At 48.1% G+C, this 20,160-nt stretch overlaps 1 protein-coding gene across 2 annotated transcripts in view; it reads right to left on the bottom strand.

Moving 5' to 3' along the window:
* Positions 1-20,160, bottom strand: part of PAPPA (pappalysin 1) — a 254,269-nt gene that overhangs the window by 206,752 nt on the left and 27,357 nt on the right. Inside the window, exon 2 of one of the 2 annotated variants that reach the window (XM_059925463.1) lies at positions 14,217-15,279. In XM_059925463.1, coding sequence (XP_059781446.1) covers positions 14,217-15,279 — 1,063 coding nt within the window. Of the gene's footprint in view, positions 1-14,216; positions 15,280-20,160 lie in introns of those variants that run through there. The other variant, XM_059925464.1, reaches the window with a different exon arrangement.

The following is a 20,160-nucleotide window of genomic DNA, read 5'->3' as shown; positions in this document are numbered from 1 at the left end:
TATGTCAAAGTTTGTTATGCATATTTTTTTTTCTTTTTTATTTATTGATTGATTGCTTGACTGCTATGTTGGGTCTTCGTTTCTGTGCTAGGGCTTTCTCTAGTTGCGGCAAGCGGGGGCCACTCTTCATCGCGGTGCGCAGGCCTCTCACTATCGTGGGCTCTCTTGTTGAGGAACACAGGCTCCAGATGCGCAGGCTCAGTAGTTGTGGCTCACGGGTCTAGTTGCTCCGCGGCATGTGGGATCTTCCCAGACCAGGGCTTGAACCCGTGCCCCCTGCATTAGCAGGCAGATTCTCAACCACTGCGCCACCAGGGAAGCCCTGTTACGCATATTTTTGTATTTACTATTTTCTTCTGGAATTACACACCAAGACCTATCTGACTGTCGTCATCCTTGGCCTTACTTTTCTTTTGGAAAAAAAGCCACATCTTAATAGACAGGCAGACTAGGGTTCAAATCCTCCCTCTTCTACCAAGTGGCCCTGTGACCTTGGAGAAGGGACTCAATCTCTCTGAACCTCAATTTCCTCATCTGTAAATGGGGATGATAAAATTCAACCTAGAAAGTGGAATATAAAAATCCAAGGAAGTAATACACAAGAAAGTCCCTAAAAGAGTGCCCAGCTCATGAAAAGGCCCCAAGATGCACAATTCTATTTAGCTTGCTCATGGAGCTAGAGGAAAGTGATCTTAGGTCCCAATGCTCACGGTGTCTCCCTCCCATCAGTGAACCCTGGTTCCCATCACTGGACCAGTGTGTTTATCTTCCTCATAGGCAGTTGCCCTGTTTCTACAACTCATAGAGAAAGTCCTGTAACACTGCCTAGTTCCAAATTCTGATTGCAGTCTGTCATTCCTAAGGAGGATCTCAGTTCCATGAACCACTCCTCCACTTCCAGAACACACCAGACCATTTGAAAGTGATTATCAAATATAAAGATCAAAGCCACTCAAAGCAAGTCATTAAAGCAAGATAAACCTCAGAATGTTTATTGCATCCATATCCTTGTTCCAAATAACAAGATTTCTCCAAACTGTGACCAGTTCTAAAACCTGGATTTTGTACTTTTATCCCAAGGGCCCTAATGATCTGGACTTTATTCTCCTGCTTAGTTTCATTGTCAGAAATGCCTAACGCTGCCTCTCTTGTAAGAAGAGGAACAGGAAAAAAAAAAATTGCTTGGAGAGTTTACTAAATTCTCGGAATCCTGAATGATTGGTTTCAAAAATAACAGCTTTTATATGGAAGCTTGACATGCAATCTCAGAAAAATGTAACAGTACCAATGAAGGATCAACTGAAAAATTGACCATTCTTTCATTATTTTACTGAATAAGTCATTCTTTCATTACCTTTCCTCTACCCTTCCTCCCTGCCTGCCTGCCCGCTTTCATTCTTTCCTTTTTAACTTCCTTTCTCCTTGCATATTATTTATTTAGTCTTTTCCTCTTTCATTCTCCAATACTTATTGAGATTATATCATATACCATACTTTAAGCTAGAAACTGGGCATAAAATATGAATGAGAAACACTTTTCACTATCAAAGAGTTAGCAGTTTTATGAAGGAAGCAAGACAAATTATCAGATGATCACAACACAATCTGATAATACTAATAAAACCTGCCATTTGGGGGAGTTTACTATACACTGGCACTGTTGAAGTCCTTTTTTTATATTATCTCTTTGAAGCTTTACAAAAACCTTATGTGTTAAGTATGAGTATCCTCAACTTGCAGGGGAAGAAACCAGGGCTCAGTGGGGTGACACCACTTTTCCAAGATCCTCCCTCTCACTCACAGATGTCAAATTCAGGATATGGTCCCCAGTCTGTTGACTCCCAGAGACTATAACTATTAGTCTCTTACCTTCTCTTATGATATGTGTTACAACAGAGGGAGTGCTGAATGTGATGGAAGCACAGAGGAACGACACCTATCCAGGTGAAGGGGGATAAGATATCATCAAGGTTTTCACAGGAAGAATAAACCCTGGACCAAGTGTAGGAAACAGGGAAAATGGCAAAAGCTCCAGAAAGCCAAGAGGCCTGAAAATGCATAAGAAGAGTGAGACACTACAAGTCTTCTGCTGTGGTTTCAAAGTTGGGAGCATGGGAGCAACTTCACAAGATGAGGCCGGAGGGGTCAGTGATGGCCATATCAGGAAGGACCTTGTATACCAGGTTATGGAGGATGGGCAACATCCTGAAAGCTTTAAGTAGACCCTGGCAGATTGTTATGGAAGAGAATAAAATGATCTGGTTCATTTTTTCCAAAGAGCTTTCTGGAGGAATGTGGATGATGGACTAGAAGAGGGATAAAAGTAAAGGCATTGACAGTGGCTTGCAGAAAAGGGGGTGGATATGAGAATATCTGAGAAGGAGAGGCATTTACGCACGAGGAACAATTTGACGTTCAGTGGGGGCGGGAGTGAGAGGAGGTGAAAGGATGGGTCTGGCTTCTGATGAGGTCTACTGGAATGTCTCTCCTTCATGATTCTCAGACTCTATACATCAACTCCACTCTCCCCACCCCTACCACTGCTGCACTAAACTCTAGGCCCATCAGCTCTGTCACTCTGGGGCTGTGCCCTCTGCCATGTCACGTGGAAGGTCAAGGTCAACCCTTAGGAAAATCACTGGCCTGAAGCTCTCTGCACAATAGGATCATAAAGGAGATGGGGGTGGGGATCGAGAACCCTGAGGATTTGGACAGGAGGAGAGAAAGGTGCTGATTCAGAGAGGGAGCGTGGGCTAATGATGGAGAGGTCCTCAGATCTTTGGATCATCTTAAAAAATTGAGGTGAAAGTAGCAATTTCTAATTTTGACAAATAAGTAAAGCATTCAAAAGGTGAAACCCTCATATATGTGGACCCTCACGTAATAAAATAAAGGGTACTGGAGTAGGACTCTAAAGGAAAGAATAAAATAATCTCAGAGTAAAGGACACCAATTTAAAATGAATACTTTTCACTAGGAACTACTCAGCTCCTATTTTTTCATTTGTCTTTTGAAAATGGCTTTTAGAGACTTCTGGGGCAGAAGGCAAAGTGTCAGAACACCTGGTTCCTGGAAAGCTCAGCTCCACTCACTTGGTTAACATGACCCATCCTTCCGGACCCAGCTAGAAGCGACTCTGACCCCTAATGAGTCAAGTACCCATCCTCTCTTCCCTCAGCACCTTGGACTTCTCCACAGCAGCACTTATCCAACTAGCTACTTATTTACCTGCAGGAAATACCAGGAGGGCAGAATCACACCTATCTTGTGAAATGCTCATGGTTGTACCCCCAGCACCTAGCACTGTGGCTGCACAAGGTAGACATGCCTGTGCACACGTGTGTGCGCACGCACATACACACACACACACACACGCACGCACGAATGAACAGTCACTCTCCTAACATCTTTTCCTGGGGACTCTACAATCTCTGCTTTGACAGCCCCAGGGACTCCAAGTTTACTTGTTTTCAGAGAAGCCATTAAACTTGAAGAATCCCCTGATAAGTAAGGAAGACCAACAGTCGAAGTGTGATGGTGTGTTCAAAAGTATCAGGACAGTAACGTGATAACTGCATGTCGAATTATTGCTTTCACAACAGAAGCATGCAGTTCCAGGGCCCTCAGCTATTTCTTTCCACCTCCTGGCTTTCTTCTTGGAAGATCAAAACCACAATTGATAAATAATACAACTGACCACACTAAGAAGAATATACACGGCTTGCTGACAGCCCTGTGGTTGGTCTTACACTTGATGTGCAGTTAAATAAAGACAAATCACCTCTATGTTGTAAGTTGTAGTAGCCACAGAGTTCTAGGTACAGGCATATCTCAGTAGACTGTGTAGTTTCGCTCTAAGTTTTAGCCATGTAAAACTTAAGTGATGTGAAGATTTTGACCCAACAATTTTATATTTGGGGAGGATAGAGCAAGAATTACAACATTATCATCAATACGAGTCAATATGGCAACTTCTGGATTTCAGTCTGGGCCCATACAAATCACCTAGCCTTCAGCAAATCACAGAGGTAGCTAAAGTGAGAACTATACAGTTGTTATAAGAGATGTAGCTCTCTCTGGATGATCTCGAACAAGTCTAGTGACTGCCACAAATTTGGGTCTCTTGAGGGGTTAAAAAAGAGACCGCTCTCAAAGGGTCATGTGACAGTCAGAGGTCACATATGGGGAAATAACGCTGGACAGTATGACACTGTATGTCAGGATGTCGAAAGTAGAATTAAATTCAAATTGATTTTTGGAAAGAGGATGCCGCATTCAGGGCTTGAGGGAAAAGAAAATAGCAGACATGCAGACTGCCCAAGGTGGGGCTCTTTCCTTAGGCTACTGCTAGGACTTGAGTGACAGGAGTAGGATTTTTTTTCAACTTGTCACAGAGTAAAATTGTTCCTTCAGTGTTACTGCATACAGGTCGCACTCAATTAGATACAGGGGCTGGCAAACACTTTGAAGGCAGGGACCGTCTTATTGCCCTAATATGCCTCCAGCGTCAACGCATTTGTACCTTTTTCAACATTAAGCCCCCGCCTTTTTTTACTCTAGCTCCAGTCCCACAAGCCTGGTACCAGGATTATAATGTCTGAGCAGGAACAGACCTCAGAACTCTTCTATCCCAATTCTCCCATTTTACAGATGCAGAATTTGAAGTCATAGAAGTGACTTACTCCATGCTGGCTACGAAGTTACTGGAAGGATCTAGTCACTTCCTTCCTCGTGCCGTGCCAAGCCACAGGCAAACTCCCTCATGTCGCTTTTCCACCCTCTGTACGATTCTGAGATACTCCAGGCTTTGGTGGAGTGGAAGTCACCATTGCCCTCGGTGGCTGTAAACATAGTTCAGCAGTGAGAAGCCAAGCTCAAGGCTGAGAGCTGTGGCTGGCTGGCTGAGCTCAAAAAAGGCTGGAATCACAAACATCAGAAGCTCAAAACAGAGACACTAATCCCCTCACTCTCCACCCTCCACCACCAGACCAACAAAACGACCTAGAACCTGGAAAAGAGAGAGAAAGAGAAGCAGAGAGGGAAGGAGAAAGAAAATGCCCCTCCATAAAAACAGGTAAACGGGAGCCTGTTCAAGGTCTGCAGACAAACCCGTGGGCAACACGCACGGCTGTCCACACAGTGGTTTTGTGTCCGCAGAAAGTGAGAGCGGAGGTGTGAGGGGTGCCCTCTTAGGAGGTGGAAAATCGGCCAGCGGTGAGTGTGAAGGTACCAGCCGGGCTGAAATCAATTTAGGGAAATGCGTTTCACGAAAACAAAAGGTACCGGTGTCTGTTCAACCCACCCTCACACCCGCAACCGCTTTGCTTCCTAACCTGGGAGGGCGTCTGACCGAGCGCTGAGGCTGTCATGAGCGGTCAGCGTCACCAGTGGATGCGGAAAGGAAAATGAGGGTGCTGACCGAGCCAAACCCAGAGTGGAAAAAAACCCGGCTGCCTCCCTCTGAGGCCCTCGAAAGGGCACCACGCGCTCCATCCCTCTGTCCAGGGAACTGGGGGTGGAAACACACCTCTAGGAAAGGCATGAGAGAGGGAGCAGCTCCAATCCTGGCATGTTGGGGGCCTCCCTGAGGTGTCCTGGAGAAAAGGTTCCAACTTTCACATGTAAACTCTGAGATGGGTGTGCTATGGCCAGGGTCCCAGGCGCTAGTGGAAAGCGAGCCCCATCCTGCCCTGCCCAGAGGGTCCTGAGCACGCCGTGGGCACCCGCCTGGCTTGCAGCTCCCTCCCTAGGACGTGTGCGCGTAAACTACTCAATGGGATCCTGGGACCCCGGACGTGGACGCGCCTTTGCTTTTTGTTGGAAATGCATACGCTTCATGTGGCCTGCTGCTTATCTCTTCGGAAAATGAATACATTAGCATTTAGCATTTAGCATGGCTTTGGGAGGAAAGAAAATCTTTTAAAAATGGAACCTACAGGAGCCAAAATCAAAGGGCCCTTGGTAATACAGAGTGATTAGGTCATATCCAACTCCCACTCCGGCCTGGAGGTTCTAACGAGGGGGCTCAGGATCTGAGAGGGGCTGGGAGTTTGGGGATGTGCATGTCAGAGGTCAGAAGATTTCCCAGAGACAGAAAATCCCCAAATAACCATTGTTATTTCAGTGTTCACTAAACGCCAGGTGCTGTCCTAAAGGGCTGACTGGGTGTAATTTCACTGCATCCTCTAAACCACCCAATGTTCCTTTCATTCCCGATTTTACAGAGGAGGCAACTGAGTCTCTGCTAAAGAAAGAGACTCACTCAAGGTCACAGAAATGTTAAGTGGCTTGATTCACATCCACTGTGTCTCTGAAACTTGTATTCTTATTTATTTGCTGGACTGCCTGATCCCCCTTTCTTCCCCGTAGATCACTGTCTTGGGCACCTCCATTAACTACAACTTTAGGGGCCACGAGCAGTTCTTCTTCTGCACTCCAACACCTCTCTCATCTGCTCTCAAAGACCAAAGTCACATGTGTACAAGGGTCACAGATGGAACCTGTGAGTCAAGGTAGACTTTGTTCGGAAGGAAAGCAGGAGGGAAACCCAGACCGAATCAAAGAAAACGGGACCATGTGGACCAGGGGGCCTGGATAGGGTGTTTGTGTATCTACACTCAAGCACACATGTGGGTTGGACGTGGTCAGAAAATCTAGTAACTTCAACCAAATCAGCATACCACCCGCTATGACCAATCCCAACACTGCCTGGGATCGTTCCCTGCTGCGGAAATGCATCCTCTAACACAGTTAGACATTTGGGGTGTTTTCAAAGTAAACTAGTGTGTAAGCTCAATGAGTCTGATGTAAGTTATGTGGTCTTCATTTAAAAAGACCAATTCTGTGGCCAGTCCTTAAAAAAAAAAAGTTAGCATTTTAAGAATGGAAGTAATCTGGGTAAATGCCCTCAGTGTTTGTATTGCAGTTTCAGCCAGACCTTCTTTATCAGCCTGCAGTCTCTGTAAAACCAAGCTGGCAGAGAGGAGCCCACGTGTGCATGCGAGCAGGGAGGGAAATTTCCCCAGCACCTACTATGTGCCAGGCACTGTCCCAGGTGTTTCACACACCACGGCTCCATTTAAATTTCATGACATGACACAGGATAGCTGTTCTCACCCAATTGTTACCGATGAGAAGTCAGCAACTGTTATTGAAAGACAGGCCAAGGTCAGACAAGGAACCAAGACCCAAACTCTGGTCAGTCTCCAACACCCATCATTTCTCCACCACACCAGGCCTGACTCCTGCTATTGCTTTAATGAACGTTAGTCACGTTAAATAAACTCAGATATTCTGATTATAAAATTCCAAGCAATTTCTCTTACATGATTACTGGAAAAGAATGAACAAAGCTACTGAAAAAATAACAATGCCTTCTTTCATCTGTGTGCTGGTTAACTCTTCCCAGAACTCTTTCTGGGATATTTTTTTTATGTGACCCTCAAGGCAACTGTGTGATCCTGGCGGTCAGATATTATTATCATTCCCTTTCAACAGATGTGGAAATGGAGGCTCAGGGAGATTAACAGATTTGCCCAAGACTGCATAGCTAAGAAGCTGCCAAGTCAGGGCTCGAATCTATTTCCCCTGAATTCTTCTTTCATTCTATATCAGTCTGACTGTGGGAGCTCTACAACCTGATGATCGAAAGGGAGCATCTACCTGCATGAAGTCCCAAGCAGACCCGCCTCTTTCTTATATCTTCCCCACAGCTTCCCACCTCAATTCCTCTGCTCTCACCTTGCTCTTTTCTATCACTCCAAAGCCTACGAACACTGGAAACTTCTCCGCCAGAAAACCTTTCCTAATCTCTCCAAACCACGGTGAACCTGCCTTTTCTCAGAGCTCACGTAAGCCTTATCATCTGTGTGGTTCATTTGGAATTGAATCATCTGCTCTCTTGCCATCTCTTGAATGACCGTAACAAAATGTAATTAAACCACAGCATACAAATACCTCTAGGACACAGATTATATCTTGGATCCTTAGGGCATTTATCACAGTACCTTGGATATCGAAGTGCCTTAACAAAATATGGATGATGAGTAAGAACATGACCATCCTAAATAGATTTTTTCAAGTTATCCTAAAGGGCCGATCAAGTTGCCGGCTAAGACATCAAGGCAATGGAGTGGATTGAAATGCCCTGGGAGTAGGAGATGAGACCCCGGGGCCCCACTCTCTCTGTGAGGCGTGGGTCAGTGCTGCGCCTTTCGGGAGCTCACTCTCCGCCATCTACAGCAAGATGGGCTGGACCACGCCACTGCTCCTTTCAGTGGAGAGTCCCGGATTCCACGCAACTGTGCCAGATTTGGAGGGACCAGGGGAGAAGGAAGTATATGTTCCATGAGATCATTCCAGAAAAGAAGTGAGAGACCCCAACAGAGTTTCTCATTAGAAGGCAAATCATCTAATGGCTTCTGATAAGGGGCAGGGGAAGAGACTGAGAACTACCGAGGCCAGCAGAGGGGTCAAGGAGGCTGCCTCTAGGTGTATTACAGCCCTTTCCGAAGATTCCAGCAATGCCAACTTGGGTCCAAAAAAAAAAAAAAAAAATTAGCATGGCCCCAGGGGAATGCCCTTGCTACATTAAAAATAATAATAAGGAGAAGACAAAGAAAAGGTTTCCCTGTGAGCCATCAGGGTGTAAGGGAAGTCTCTTCTTTTCTATCTGTCCTACTCCATATGAACAGATGTTCAAGGACAAAGGTGAAGTTCACTTAACGGTGCCAGAGCTTGTGGTTTGGAGGGGTCCATGCAGGAACTTGGTGGGTGTTTTGCAACACCTTCCCACAGTGGGGTGTGTACAGCCCAAAGTGTCAGCTGCCTCTGGATTTCCTGAAACTGGGGATTTCTATTAATATCCAGGTTTTCCTCTTCATTTATAAAAAGATGTGTGAAGTACACGCTCACTTGTCTGTAGACATTTCTAATGGCTGCAGATGAAGTTCTGCCTACCTGGCTCCTCTCCACTACTGTAGAGAATGGCCAAGATTCATTGGAATGTCTTTTTCTAACTGTCCAGTCTGATAAAAAGACCTGTACTCCGCCCCCAGACAGCTCCTCTTGGCTGAGACTGGGGGTCCTTCTTTCACACCAGTGACAGCAGTGGTGTGTTTATTCATCTGTCTTATCCACTAGATGGTGAGCTCCCATAGAGCAGGGACTGGGCTGGCACAAAAGGAACATTCAACCAATATTTACAGAGAAAAGAAAAGAAGAAAAAAAGGAAGAAAGGAAGGAGGGAGGGAAGGAAGAAAATAAGGAAATGAAGGAAGGGAGAGAGGCTGGCTAGAGTTTTCCATGAGATAAATTGAACCCTTCTCTGCTTATGGTCTGGTCCCAGCCACACTGAATGACTCCTTATTCTCCAAGCCCCTCCTCATCCCATTCCGCCCCCTCCTCCTTGCTTAGGCTGCACCCTCTGCATGGACTGGCTTTCTCTGTGTTCTGGTCGTGTTCTGTTTGCTCATCCACATCCATTCCCTGACCCCTCTCCTCCCTGCTCTGTGCCCTTGGGAGGCTGGCCTCCTGGTGTTTCATCGACAGATGCCTCTGCCTCATGACTTCCAGTTTGGTTCCCCAATGGGAAGCAGTGGCAGGAGACTGGAAGGTGTAAGAGAATGATCATGTAAAATCTACGTCTCTGGCTCTCTTCTGGCCCGGGGGCTGAAGCTTGCCTCTTCTTCTCTGCTGAGAGCCCCAGCTGCTGCCAGGACACCCTCGCCATTCAGCCACTCTCTTTGGGTTCCATAACTACTTCCTCCTCTTGCCCCTACAGGCCAAGGATGGAAATGGGTCCCCACTGTACTTGACCCTTGCCTTGCTGGTTGTCCTGAACCCTGCCTGCACTGTTGTAAATAGCCTCTCCTTCCAAACAGCCCCTCCTTCAACTCTCCTGAATTATTCCGTTTGAATGTGCCATCTGTTTCCTGCTAGGACCCTGACTGGTGCAGACTGTGTCTCTCTCTCTCTCTCTCTCTGTTTCTCTCGGTGCTGTCTGTTCCCAGATGACTACTCAAATCATGCCTCCTCCAGCAGATTTGCCTTGTTTTCCCTAGTCAGCATACACCTCTGCTTTCTAGGTCTCCTGACCCACTGTGTGTCTCTAAAACCACAGATCAGAGTTTCTCATGTTTGAATATGAGTCCCCCATGAACGTGGAAGCCTCTCATTGGTGAGAAACATGCCCCACTCATTGCAACATAGCCGGTGAACAGGAGAGAGGCCCGCAGGGCTATATATACCCAATAAATGCCTGTTAGAGAGGATAGAAACAGTCACCATTTGATTCCCTAAAATGACTTGGAATAAGACAGCAGCAAAAAGTTGGGCTGTGCAGTGGTCAACCTTAAGACCATCAAGGCCACCTTCTCCACCTTTGCTGTAATCCTGGCTACAACCTCACTGTGCATGCCTCAGGTGGAGGGAAAATCACTCACCTGCAGAGAAGCACTCCCCAGGCAGGACCATTCTGATCGGGGATGACATTAGCTGCTACTCAGCTGCCTCCTGTAATTGCATCACTTTGGTCCCAGCCATGGCTTAGAAACCATATAGTATGATTCTGTTCCCTTTTCCATAGGACAGGCCTTTGGATACTTGAAGTACCTGTGTTATGGCCCTATGGCCATGGCCTTGAGAGAATTTTCTCATCCAAGCCAAACATCTTCAAGTAGTTATACAGTACAGCTCCTGGGCCCCCCGCAGCCCCAGTCCCCTTCTTTGTACACATCCTCACTTGGCTGTCCTTAATAAGGAGAACTCATGGCCAGTGTAGCTCTAATAGTTCTGCAGTGGCTCATGAAAACCCAAGGCCCTTATCCGATTCTCTTCCAAACTCACTCACTCAGCACTTCATAATCCCAAATGCTCAGGGATATTAGGGAAGAAGAGAGCAAGGACAGAACATGAGGGGGGCAGGTATCTGGGAATGGCAAGAATGTCAGGGTAGTTCTGAGAAGCTGTGCCACGGCAGACGACCAGGACTTAGAAATCTAGAGCATCCTTACAGGACTTAGAAAACTAGAGCATCCTTACAGGACTTAGAAATCTAGCGCATCCTTAGCCCCAGTTTGACCACTAATGAACCATGTGAGCTTTGGCCTCAGCTTCCCTCTATGGGGGAAAAGGGATTTGGACCCACTGATCTCTGAGGATGTTTCTAGGTCTGACATTGGACACCATCTCGATGTCTTCTGCAGCCTTCTGCTAGGACTGGGTGCTCCCCTGTAACACATGAACTCCTGCGAACGTGGACTACGGGGCCCAAGGACTAGGAGATAAAGAATGAGCTCAAACGTGTTAGAAGAAATGGGAATTCTCTGATGGCGCCTGCCAATCTGCCCAGCTGCATTACTGGTGGATCTTATTTTACTCAAGGGAACCGTTACATAAATTTTCAGAATGGTGAATTTTAATCAGTGCTACTCAAAGTAAGCAGTGCACAAACTGCTTCTTACTAGTCTATGTCACAATAAGTACAGAAGTGGAGAGAAGGCATTTAGGAACTTTTGGAGAACTCTGCTTCATCATACTTGGGGTGAAGAATTCATGTTACAGCAATTCATTTTTTCTGTATATTACAAAAGTATTGGTCTGCAACGTATAGGAAACAAAACTGGTTCTTCACCATAGATTGAGAAGTAGTAACTGAACTATTGTCTTTATTGTCTTTACCCATTGAGGGGGGCGGGCAACGCAGGAGCACATCCTGGGTAAAAGATAAGTTCAGCTCTTCATTAAAAATCACCTAGACAATGTCAATCTCATTTTCTATTACAGGTGTCTTCCTTCCTTCCTCCCTCCCTCCCTTCTTCCCTGCCTTTCTTCCTTCCTTCCTTCCTCCCTCCTTCCCTCCCTCTTTTTTTTTTTTGAAGTCACAAAGCAAGTATTTCTCCACAAACTTCCACAGGTTTCTCTCTGCACACGGGAGAGCTGATTCAGCCAGAACGCTGTCACCCCAGCTCCATCAGGAGATGACACATTCCCGGTGGGGCTCACCCAGGACACATGACTTTCCAGCCAGCAAACAAACAGGCCCTGGCGTGAGTGGTCACAGCGCTGGCACATGGCTGCTCACGGACATTCTAGGCTTGTGGTCCCGTGACTTAGAAACGAGGAGGCCACTGGTGCCTGCCAGCTCTGTCTGCTGATTGTGAGCTATCTGGGACCTGGGGTCCCGCGGCCCCTGCACCCAAGCACAGAGTGCCCGCCACAAAGGCCAGCTGCCCTTGGTCCTGACTCAGTCATACTCAGCAGTTTTCTCCCAAGGCTTTAGGAAAGCCACCCTGCCCGTCAGCCCTGTCCTTTGACTCTGCCTCTTACTGTTCCTTGGACTTAAAAATACCACCCCCACCCTTCAGTGGGAGCTTTGGAGTCAACAGACCAAGATTCAAATCCAAGCTCTCTGTTTATTAGCTGAGTGACCTGGGGTAAATCCCTTCCGTGTTCTGAATCCTGGATTTCCTTCAGCAAAGCAGGGATAAGGGTACCCACCTTCCTGGTACTTGGTAGGTGCTGAATAAACATTTGTTGCATGAACGAATGAATGAATAAATGTACAAATAAGTGGATGACTTCCAGTATTCCTGGCCCCTAGGCCTCCCCCACGCCCACTCTGCCTGGGCACACTGGTTAACTCCTGGGGTCTAGCTCAGTAGCGCACATACTGCATTCATCTCGGAAGGCTTGCATTTGTGATTTAGCCAAATGACTTTCCTGACCTGGGACTGCGGCTGAGTCATCTCACTCTCTAAGGCCCTCTAGTTCCCCATCAGTCAAATGCAAATGCTAACCCTGTCTAGTCTGCCTCATCAAATTCTGTCAAAGCCCAAATGAGAGCAGAGATGAAAGTGCACTGTGACCTCGAAGGAACTGGCCACACACCAAGGCTTCTTCCCACACGGGCTGCTCCTGTCTCTGAGCCAAGGTGAGAGTCCAGGGGCCCGCCCGGTGCCAGGAGGCTGAGCTGACGTGCTCTGTGGCTTGGTGCCAGGCACGACATTCTCCTGCCAGCGTCGTCATTCCTTTGCACATAGGTATTTTGTCTATGCATGGGAGGCCCTTGCTCTTGTGAGAGAGACATAAAGAGAAGAGTCAGCACAAAACCTGCAGAGGTCGGCAAACGTGCTCGAGCCATCAGCAAGTCCAGGGTCCTGCGAGTTGGACAGAATGGAAAAGTTCAGCGTGAATCTGGGAAATCAGGAAAGTTGATATGGACTGTCTCTCTGGCTTAGAACTAGTTCCCCTGAGTCCCACCTCAAATACAGATCACCCATGGCTCCCCCTTGGGTCTTTCTTTGGGGTTGCTGGTCAGAGTTGTAGCACAAGGCAGAGGCTAAGTCAGGCATTAGGCAGAAGACTCCCCTTTCCGCCCTCTTCTCAGCAGTATATGAAATTCCTCTGCCTTGAGTGTCCTCCTCTCTCCCCCAACTTGATCTCCGATGTCCAAACTGTACCTAAGCCTTCCGCAACATAGTCAGGCTGCCAGTCAGCTGTTCCTCTTTGACCTCCTGTACACACGGCACATGCTGCCTTTCATTGTTCAAGAAATGACAAATACGCTTACTAAGCGGTAATAACCTGCTAGCCCCTAGAAGAGACATGTGCTTTACGTGCCCTCATTCAATCTTCGAAGCAGCTTGACAAAGGAGATACCATTGATTCCCATTTTACAGATGAGGAAATACCTTGTAAGAGGTTGCAAAGTGAGGAAATAGACCTGAACCCAGTCTGTCTGACCCCAGCCAATCCCAGCTCGACCAGCTCTGCCCAACAGAACCTTCTGCGGTCATGGAAGCGGTCCTATCACTCTGTCCAGTGTGGTAGCCACTATCCCCGGGCGGCTACTGGGTTCTTGAAACGTGGCTGGTGTGACTCAGGAACTGGATTTTAAACTGTATTTCATCTTCACTAATTTAAATTTAAACAGTCACACGTGACCAGTGACTACAGCACTGGACAGCACAGCTCTTTATGGTGCAGGTATTTGTCCTCAGCCCAGGTGGCCCGGTTTAGACCCTGAGCCCCTTGCAAAGACAGGGCCCTAAGAGTTCCCCTCAGCCCACAGGAGGCGCTCCATAAATATTTTGGTAAGGGGTACGGTCCCTGTGATTACTTGGTCGATCTTCTGGGTGAACTGGAAGATTCCCGCAACCCCACCGGGCGTCAGGAGCCGCGCAGGGATTAAAAAGGGGGAGGAGTCCGGCTCTTACCTGTGCGGAGAGTCGGGATCGAAGCAGGTCTTGGTGACATCGGTGATCTCGGGGTCACAGCACTCCCCGCCGTCGAAGTTGAACCGCTCGTAATTGCAGTCCATGTCGCACACCCCGTTCTGCTGCTTCTTGGTGAAGGCGGGGTGACGCAGGTGGCGGCAGTCCCCGCCATCGTGGCCGGTCAGCGTGTGGTTGCACTCGGGGTCGCAGTTCTCGTCCCCGATCTTGCTGATGTCGCAGTTGGCCAGGACGAGGCGGCGGCGCAGGGACGAGTTGCTCACCTCCAGCACCTCCAGCTCCCAGGAGATGTTGTAGCGCTTGAAGGCCTCGGCCAGCTGCCGGTGCTGGAAATCGATCTGCTGGCGGCTCACCGTGGGGTTCTCGCAGCCATCGTCGTGGAGGTTGACCACGCGGTAGCGCACCACCTTGGGCTGGCGAAAACGCGGCAGCTGGTTGTAGCTGGAGATGACCTTGGGGTTGTCACACAGCGTCTGCCCGCACAGAGGCGGCTCCAGGCTCGTGTCCAGCAGGAAGCCATGGGCGCCGCTGGCCTCCACGCGGGGGCTGCTGCCGTCCTTCATGGGGGACCAGGCGCGCTTCACGTTGTCCCAGTTCTCCTGGAGGAGGAGCTGAGGTAGAGGAGCGTGGAGGCCGCGGGTCTCCATGTCCAGCAGGACCTCGCGCTGCGTCCTGGCCACCTTCCATAGGCTGAAGCGCTCCACGTAGCCCCGGTAGTTGTGGTTGAGGGCGCTGCCTCCCAGCATGAGGACTTTACACTTCTGGGTCAGTGGGCTGAAAATGCCACCCACCTGCTCCCCAGAGGTTGCCACCTGGGCACCGTTCACATAGAGCTTCATCAGCCGCCCGTCGTAGGTGGCAGCCAGGTGTACCCACTGGCCTGGGAGGTAGCTGCGGTGGGCATTGATGGTGGTCACTTGCCGGGCCCGGTCTGTCTTCAAGGAGAAAAAGTAGCGTGGGTCTCTGTTGCCTTGGTCACTGACGGTGTGAATGCCCACGACCCATCCTCGGTCACGTGAGGCATAAGAACATTTGTCATATAGCCCTATGTGGCCCCAAAAGAGAAAGATGAGTAAATAAAGGATGGAGGAAGGAGGAGGGTAAGTTATTTCTCTCTGATAAAATTTATATCAGGATGTGCTAGACCAGGAAGTTTTCAAACCGTGCTCAGTGGGATCCTGGCAGTGAGTAGCCGAGCCTCTGGGACCACCTCTAGGGCAAGGCAAGGGCTAGAGGAAGGGAGAACACAGGTGAGTTGCCTTTGGGAGGGTCTCACCACAACTTTAACCCATGTGGTTTCACTATTTTTGGTTCTGAGTATGGGGCATACAAGAAAGATATCTGTTTGCAGAATAGGTACTTGAGCTAAAGGAAACAACAGTGATAATAACTAAAATCTGAAAACCTTTGATTTTGCAAAACTGTTGGATGGGGAAGAGGACTTTTTTAATTAAAAGCGTGTTTTAAGTGTAGAATGACATAGGTGGTGAGAGGAAGAAGAATCAAAGAGATGATGACGCATAGAAGATGCTCATTTAGAAGGACGGCTCGGACCACGGTCACTGAAACTTGGGGCGTACATCACCCACCAGCACTCATCAAAGATCAGCGGTGGTGGATTGCTGGGAAGGTTCCCTGGAGAAGTGAGGGTCAAGGGCTGCAAAGCTACTAGTAAAGCTTCTGTCTGTAACAGGAGTCCTGGCTAGCCCCGACGTTCACTCCCAAAGAAAGGCGGACATGCTTACTCTCTGAGCTGGAAAGGTTTTTAAACACTTCCAACTCCTTCACTTGAAAGGTAAGCAAGTTGAGACCCAGGGAACGGAAGGCATTTGTTAGGTTACATAGAGTCATTGACAAATTTCCTGAGAGCCAATTCAAGCTTGCTTTTCTCTAACACCAATGCTAATATTTCAAAAAATAAAAAGCATCCTCTTAACACAAAAAGATGTCGGGGATGCCTTCATTAAGTAAAATCGTCCAAGCCTCTATCGCAGGTCAGGCATTATGCTAAGGTCTGTGTATGCATTAATTCATTTAATCCGTGTAGCACCCCCAAGGTGCTGATATTAACAGAGGAGGAAACAGAAATTGAAGGAAGTAAAGAGATGGATGGGTTTGAGGTCAACTGGTTGGTAAGTGGATCCTAGATCCATCAGACCCGGGGTCCACTGTCCTAGGGACTAACTCTATGGTACCTCCCACTCCCTCATCAGTGCCACCAGGGATCTATCTGGATCAAACCACCTGCCTGGGGGTGTCCCAAGGTTTAGTTGGGTGTTTGGGAAAGTTCCAAGCCAGACATCTCTAGACTTACTCCAGGAACCCCGAGAAGTCACTTAGCAGATTCTCTCTGGATCTAATTATTTTTATACTCACCAACCCCCATTCCCAGTCTTTCTGGAATATACCCAGTGTCCTTGGCATGGACAGCCAGTTGGATGGGGAAGAAGACTTTCTAATTAAGAGTGTATTTTAAATGTCGGATGATGTATGAGGCCAGGTGGGAGGAGAAAGAGAGGAATAGGAGAATGAATAAAAGATGCTCATTTAGAAGCACAGTCCCTACTTTTCAGCTGGAGAATTGTTGCGGTCACCATAACTTTGAGTGTGCATCTGCCATTAGCACTCATGAAATGAGCACAGACGGCTTCCAGCAAAATCGGTAGAGGAGGCCCACACAGTCTGTACTCCTCTGTGGTCACTGGGGCCTTAGAATTTGTGTAAATCTCTCTGTTAGCAGCTGACATAGATGGTAGTTTTGGCCAGGCATCTAAGTCTGCCTACACCTCTCCTACCACCCCTCCTGTCCTATAATCTTTCACGTAATGGCCAGGGTCTCCTACAACGTCAACCTGCTCTCACACCTTGATGAAGCACCAAGTACCTCCTCTGGGTCTTGGTTCTCTACCTGGAAAAGGAGGGGACTGAATGAGGTTCCCCCCCACATGCTTGGTCAAGTCTGATTTTCTGTGTTCCCAAGTTTCCCAATGGCTAAAACAGAAACCACCACTACCAAGAAGCTTTCCCTGATGGTCCTCTGAGGAGCAATCATTCTCTCCTCTGAATTCATTTTACTTTTCAGAAACTAGACACCTGTTCTCTGGTTTTGGAGTCTCCCCTAGACTGGATGCTTCTTGAGAGTGATGGCTCTGCCTGGGTCATCTGTACCCTGTCCAGCACCTTGCACTATGCCCTGTACACAGCAGGCACTCAGCAAGTGCCTCACGAATGAGCACACGAATGATTCTAAACGGAGTGGGAGAAGAGAAAAGGACAAACAGAATCAAAGGCACTGAGCTATGTCTCCCTGGATAAAGGACAGAGAGAATCAGAAGACAGAGTGTGTTCTTGGTCAGGTAGAAAGGGCAGGATCTTTGGACTCCGGGTAATTTGATGACAGCAATTACTGGCTGTACATCTGGGGCAGATCGCTTCACCTCTGTGGATCTAAATTCCCTCATCTGTACCTCTCTTTACGTATGCTGTCATACTTAAAAGACATAGTGGCTACACTACCCTTGGCATACAGTGGCTGTCCAAATGGGAGTTCATTTTTAAGATGCTGGAGGGTCTGGGAGTGATGTCAAGGATGAAAAGTAGAAAATGACTAAAAACAAAATACAGAAACACCAGAGAGAGAGGGTACCCTAAAGGCATCTTGACTGATATATCAAGAGCTGGTAGGATGAGGGCTCAAAAAAGCACAAGTCCTCCTCAAATCCACTGGCAAACTCTACTTAGAAATCATAAATCCCCTTTGGCTTTGCTACTATTATGAGGCTTGCATGTTAAAAGCTACCTCCCCACTGACCGAGGCCAAAGCTCTGACTCCAGGTTTGGAGTGAGTTCCCCCAGGTTTGCTGCTGCTGGCTACGGAAAGCAGGAGCGCACAGGCCCCTGGAGCAACCCCCTCTTGTGCCCCCCATCCCACCTCTCAGCTCACCTTCTCTTCCTCCCCTGGCCAACCCCTCCCCCTTAAACAGAAAATTCTTCTAATGAGAAAATTCACATCTGAAACAGGATCCTTTTCCCTCTCTCTTTCCCTCTCTCTCTCTGCAGGTTTTTATTTTGCCAGGGGCTCTCAGTCCTGGTTTTCCTGTTGCCTTTGGAAGGCGGCTGGCTGGGTTAGCAAGGTAAACTGTTTACACATCTGTAGGGTGCCCTCAGTTCAGGACCTTCCCGGGGCTGGGGACCCGGGCTCTGGCCACCACCGTTTGCAGTTGAGAGAGAAGAGGGTAGCAGCGCGAAAGGCTAGACTCTGTGACACGGAGCGAAGGACCAAGAGGTGGCTTAGCCCCAGGAAGCAGAGAGGAAGGGCAAAGAGAACCCTCTCTTTTCTCGTTTCAGTGGAACCAAGAGGAAGCACATTAAGGGAAATGAGGACCTTGAAGCAGTGGCTTCAGAAGTTCAGAGGGAAATATTTACCTGGAGTGTTACTGGTGAAAGGAAATCACTGAACTTCAGTAGGGATGGGGGTGGGGTGTAGTGGTGAATGGGATTTATTTCTGTACAAAAATAACGTAATCAACAGTAGTCACATTTCAGAGGGTTGGAAGGGAGGCACTGATGTATCACCAGCCCAGAACCAGGTATCTGGGCCCAGAGATCTGGGCTCAGCTTGCTGGATGACCTTGCCTGGGGACAAGTCACACCACCTCTTAAGCTGCCAGGTCTCATTTCCCTTCTCTGAAAAAGGAGGGGTTAGCAGTAAATGATCCCCCCGCTACAATTTAAGAGCTCTTTAGTTCACCGCTAGAATGGTTCCCTGTAAGTAGGAGATGCTTCAAAAACACGTGTTGATTTGAATTGGACGCCTCATGTCATTGCCAATGTTTGCATGCTTGGAGGATCGTCCTCTGTGTGTCTCCATACTCGACAAGGAACAGTGTTTGTTCTCGGGAAGACACAGGTGAACCCCACCACACCTCCATGCCATCCTTCCCCACGGTTCTCCAGGAAGACAGAGAGACACAGTGAAAGAAACAGTGAGAGTTGGTCTGAAGTCGGCACCATCTGTGTGGTACTAGAGGTGGATCTCAGGGTATGCGTCCGCAGGGGGCAAGACGGAAGGCCACAGGCGATCCTGCACACCATCTACATCGAATTAGCATAAACCTGCCTCAAAGCTATAAGCACATGGAAGCAGCAGGCAGTGAAAGTGCCAGAGCCCATTCACCAGCCAATGAGGTGACTGGGGCACCTGCACAGATGGAGAAGTAGAGGCCCAGACCAGGAAAGGGGCTGCCCTGGGTCTCATGACCATCACCTGTCACTTGAACCCTGGTCAGCTGGCCTCTCTAATGTGTCCCTATCTCCCTGCAGCTAGGTTTGCTGGGAAAAGGGCTTCATATTCCAGCAGAAGCTTGATGTTTATTTACTTTTATTGCCTCTTTTTTGTCTCATCTCACCCCAGAGATCAAGAGCATGTATGAAGGAGGCAAGTCCAAAGGCAGAAGGCTTGTAGGGAGTCTCCCAAAACCTATGCCAGGGCCATACTGGGAGAATCCCATGGGCTGTGGGGTCACCCTCTCAGGGCCACTGTAATGTCACTACCCCAGGGCAGTATTGTGTGACCACAGCACTCCAGCCCGGGTACAGACAAATCTTCCTCCTCCACATCCATCATACTCCTCCCCGTCCAAAAACTCATCTCTTCCGTAATTACGCAGTCAATGTCTGTTTCCTAAGTATGTCTGTTCGGTTCATTTCTAATACCCAGCATCCAACACAGCATCTGGTACCTTGCAGGTGTTCCATAAAGCCTGTCATTGAAAGTATAAAATAAAGGAAGGGAGGGAAGGAGGGACACTTCTCTGTTGCTGTGTTCCTTATAAGAGCACATTACCCTTTGTTTAGAAACTTACTAAGCACCACGTGCTTAATAAAGTGCTTAATTCTCTTACTTAATCCCCACAACAAAACTATC

Source organism: Balaenoptera ricei, chromosome 6 (genome assembly GCF_028023285.1).
Source record: "Balaenoptera ricei isolate mBalRic1 chromosome 6, mBalRic1.hap2, whole genome shotgun sequence".
NCBI classification, from domain to species: Eukaryota; Metazoa; Chordata; class Mammalia; order Artiodactyla; family Balaenopteridae; genus Balaenoptera; species Balaenoptera ricei.
The sequence above is the reverse complement of the archived record's forward strand: the minus strand, read 5'-3'. Positions and strand labels throughout refer to the sequence as shown.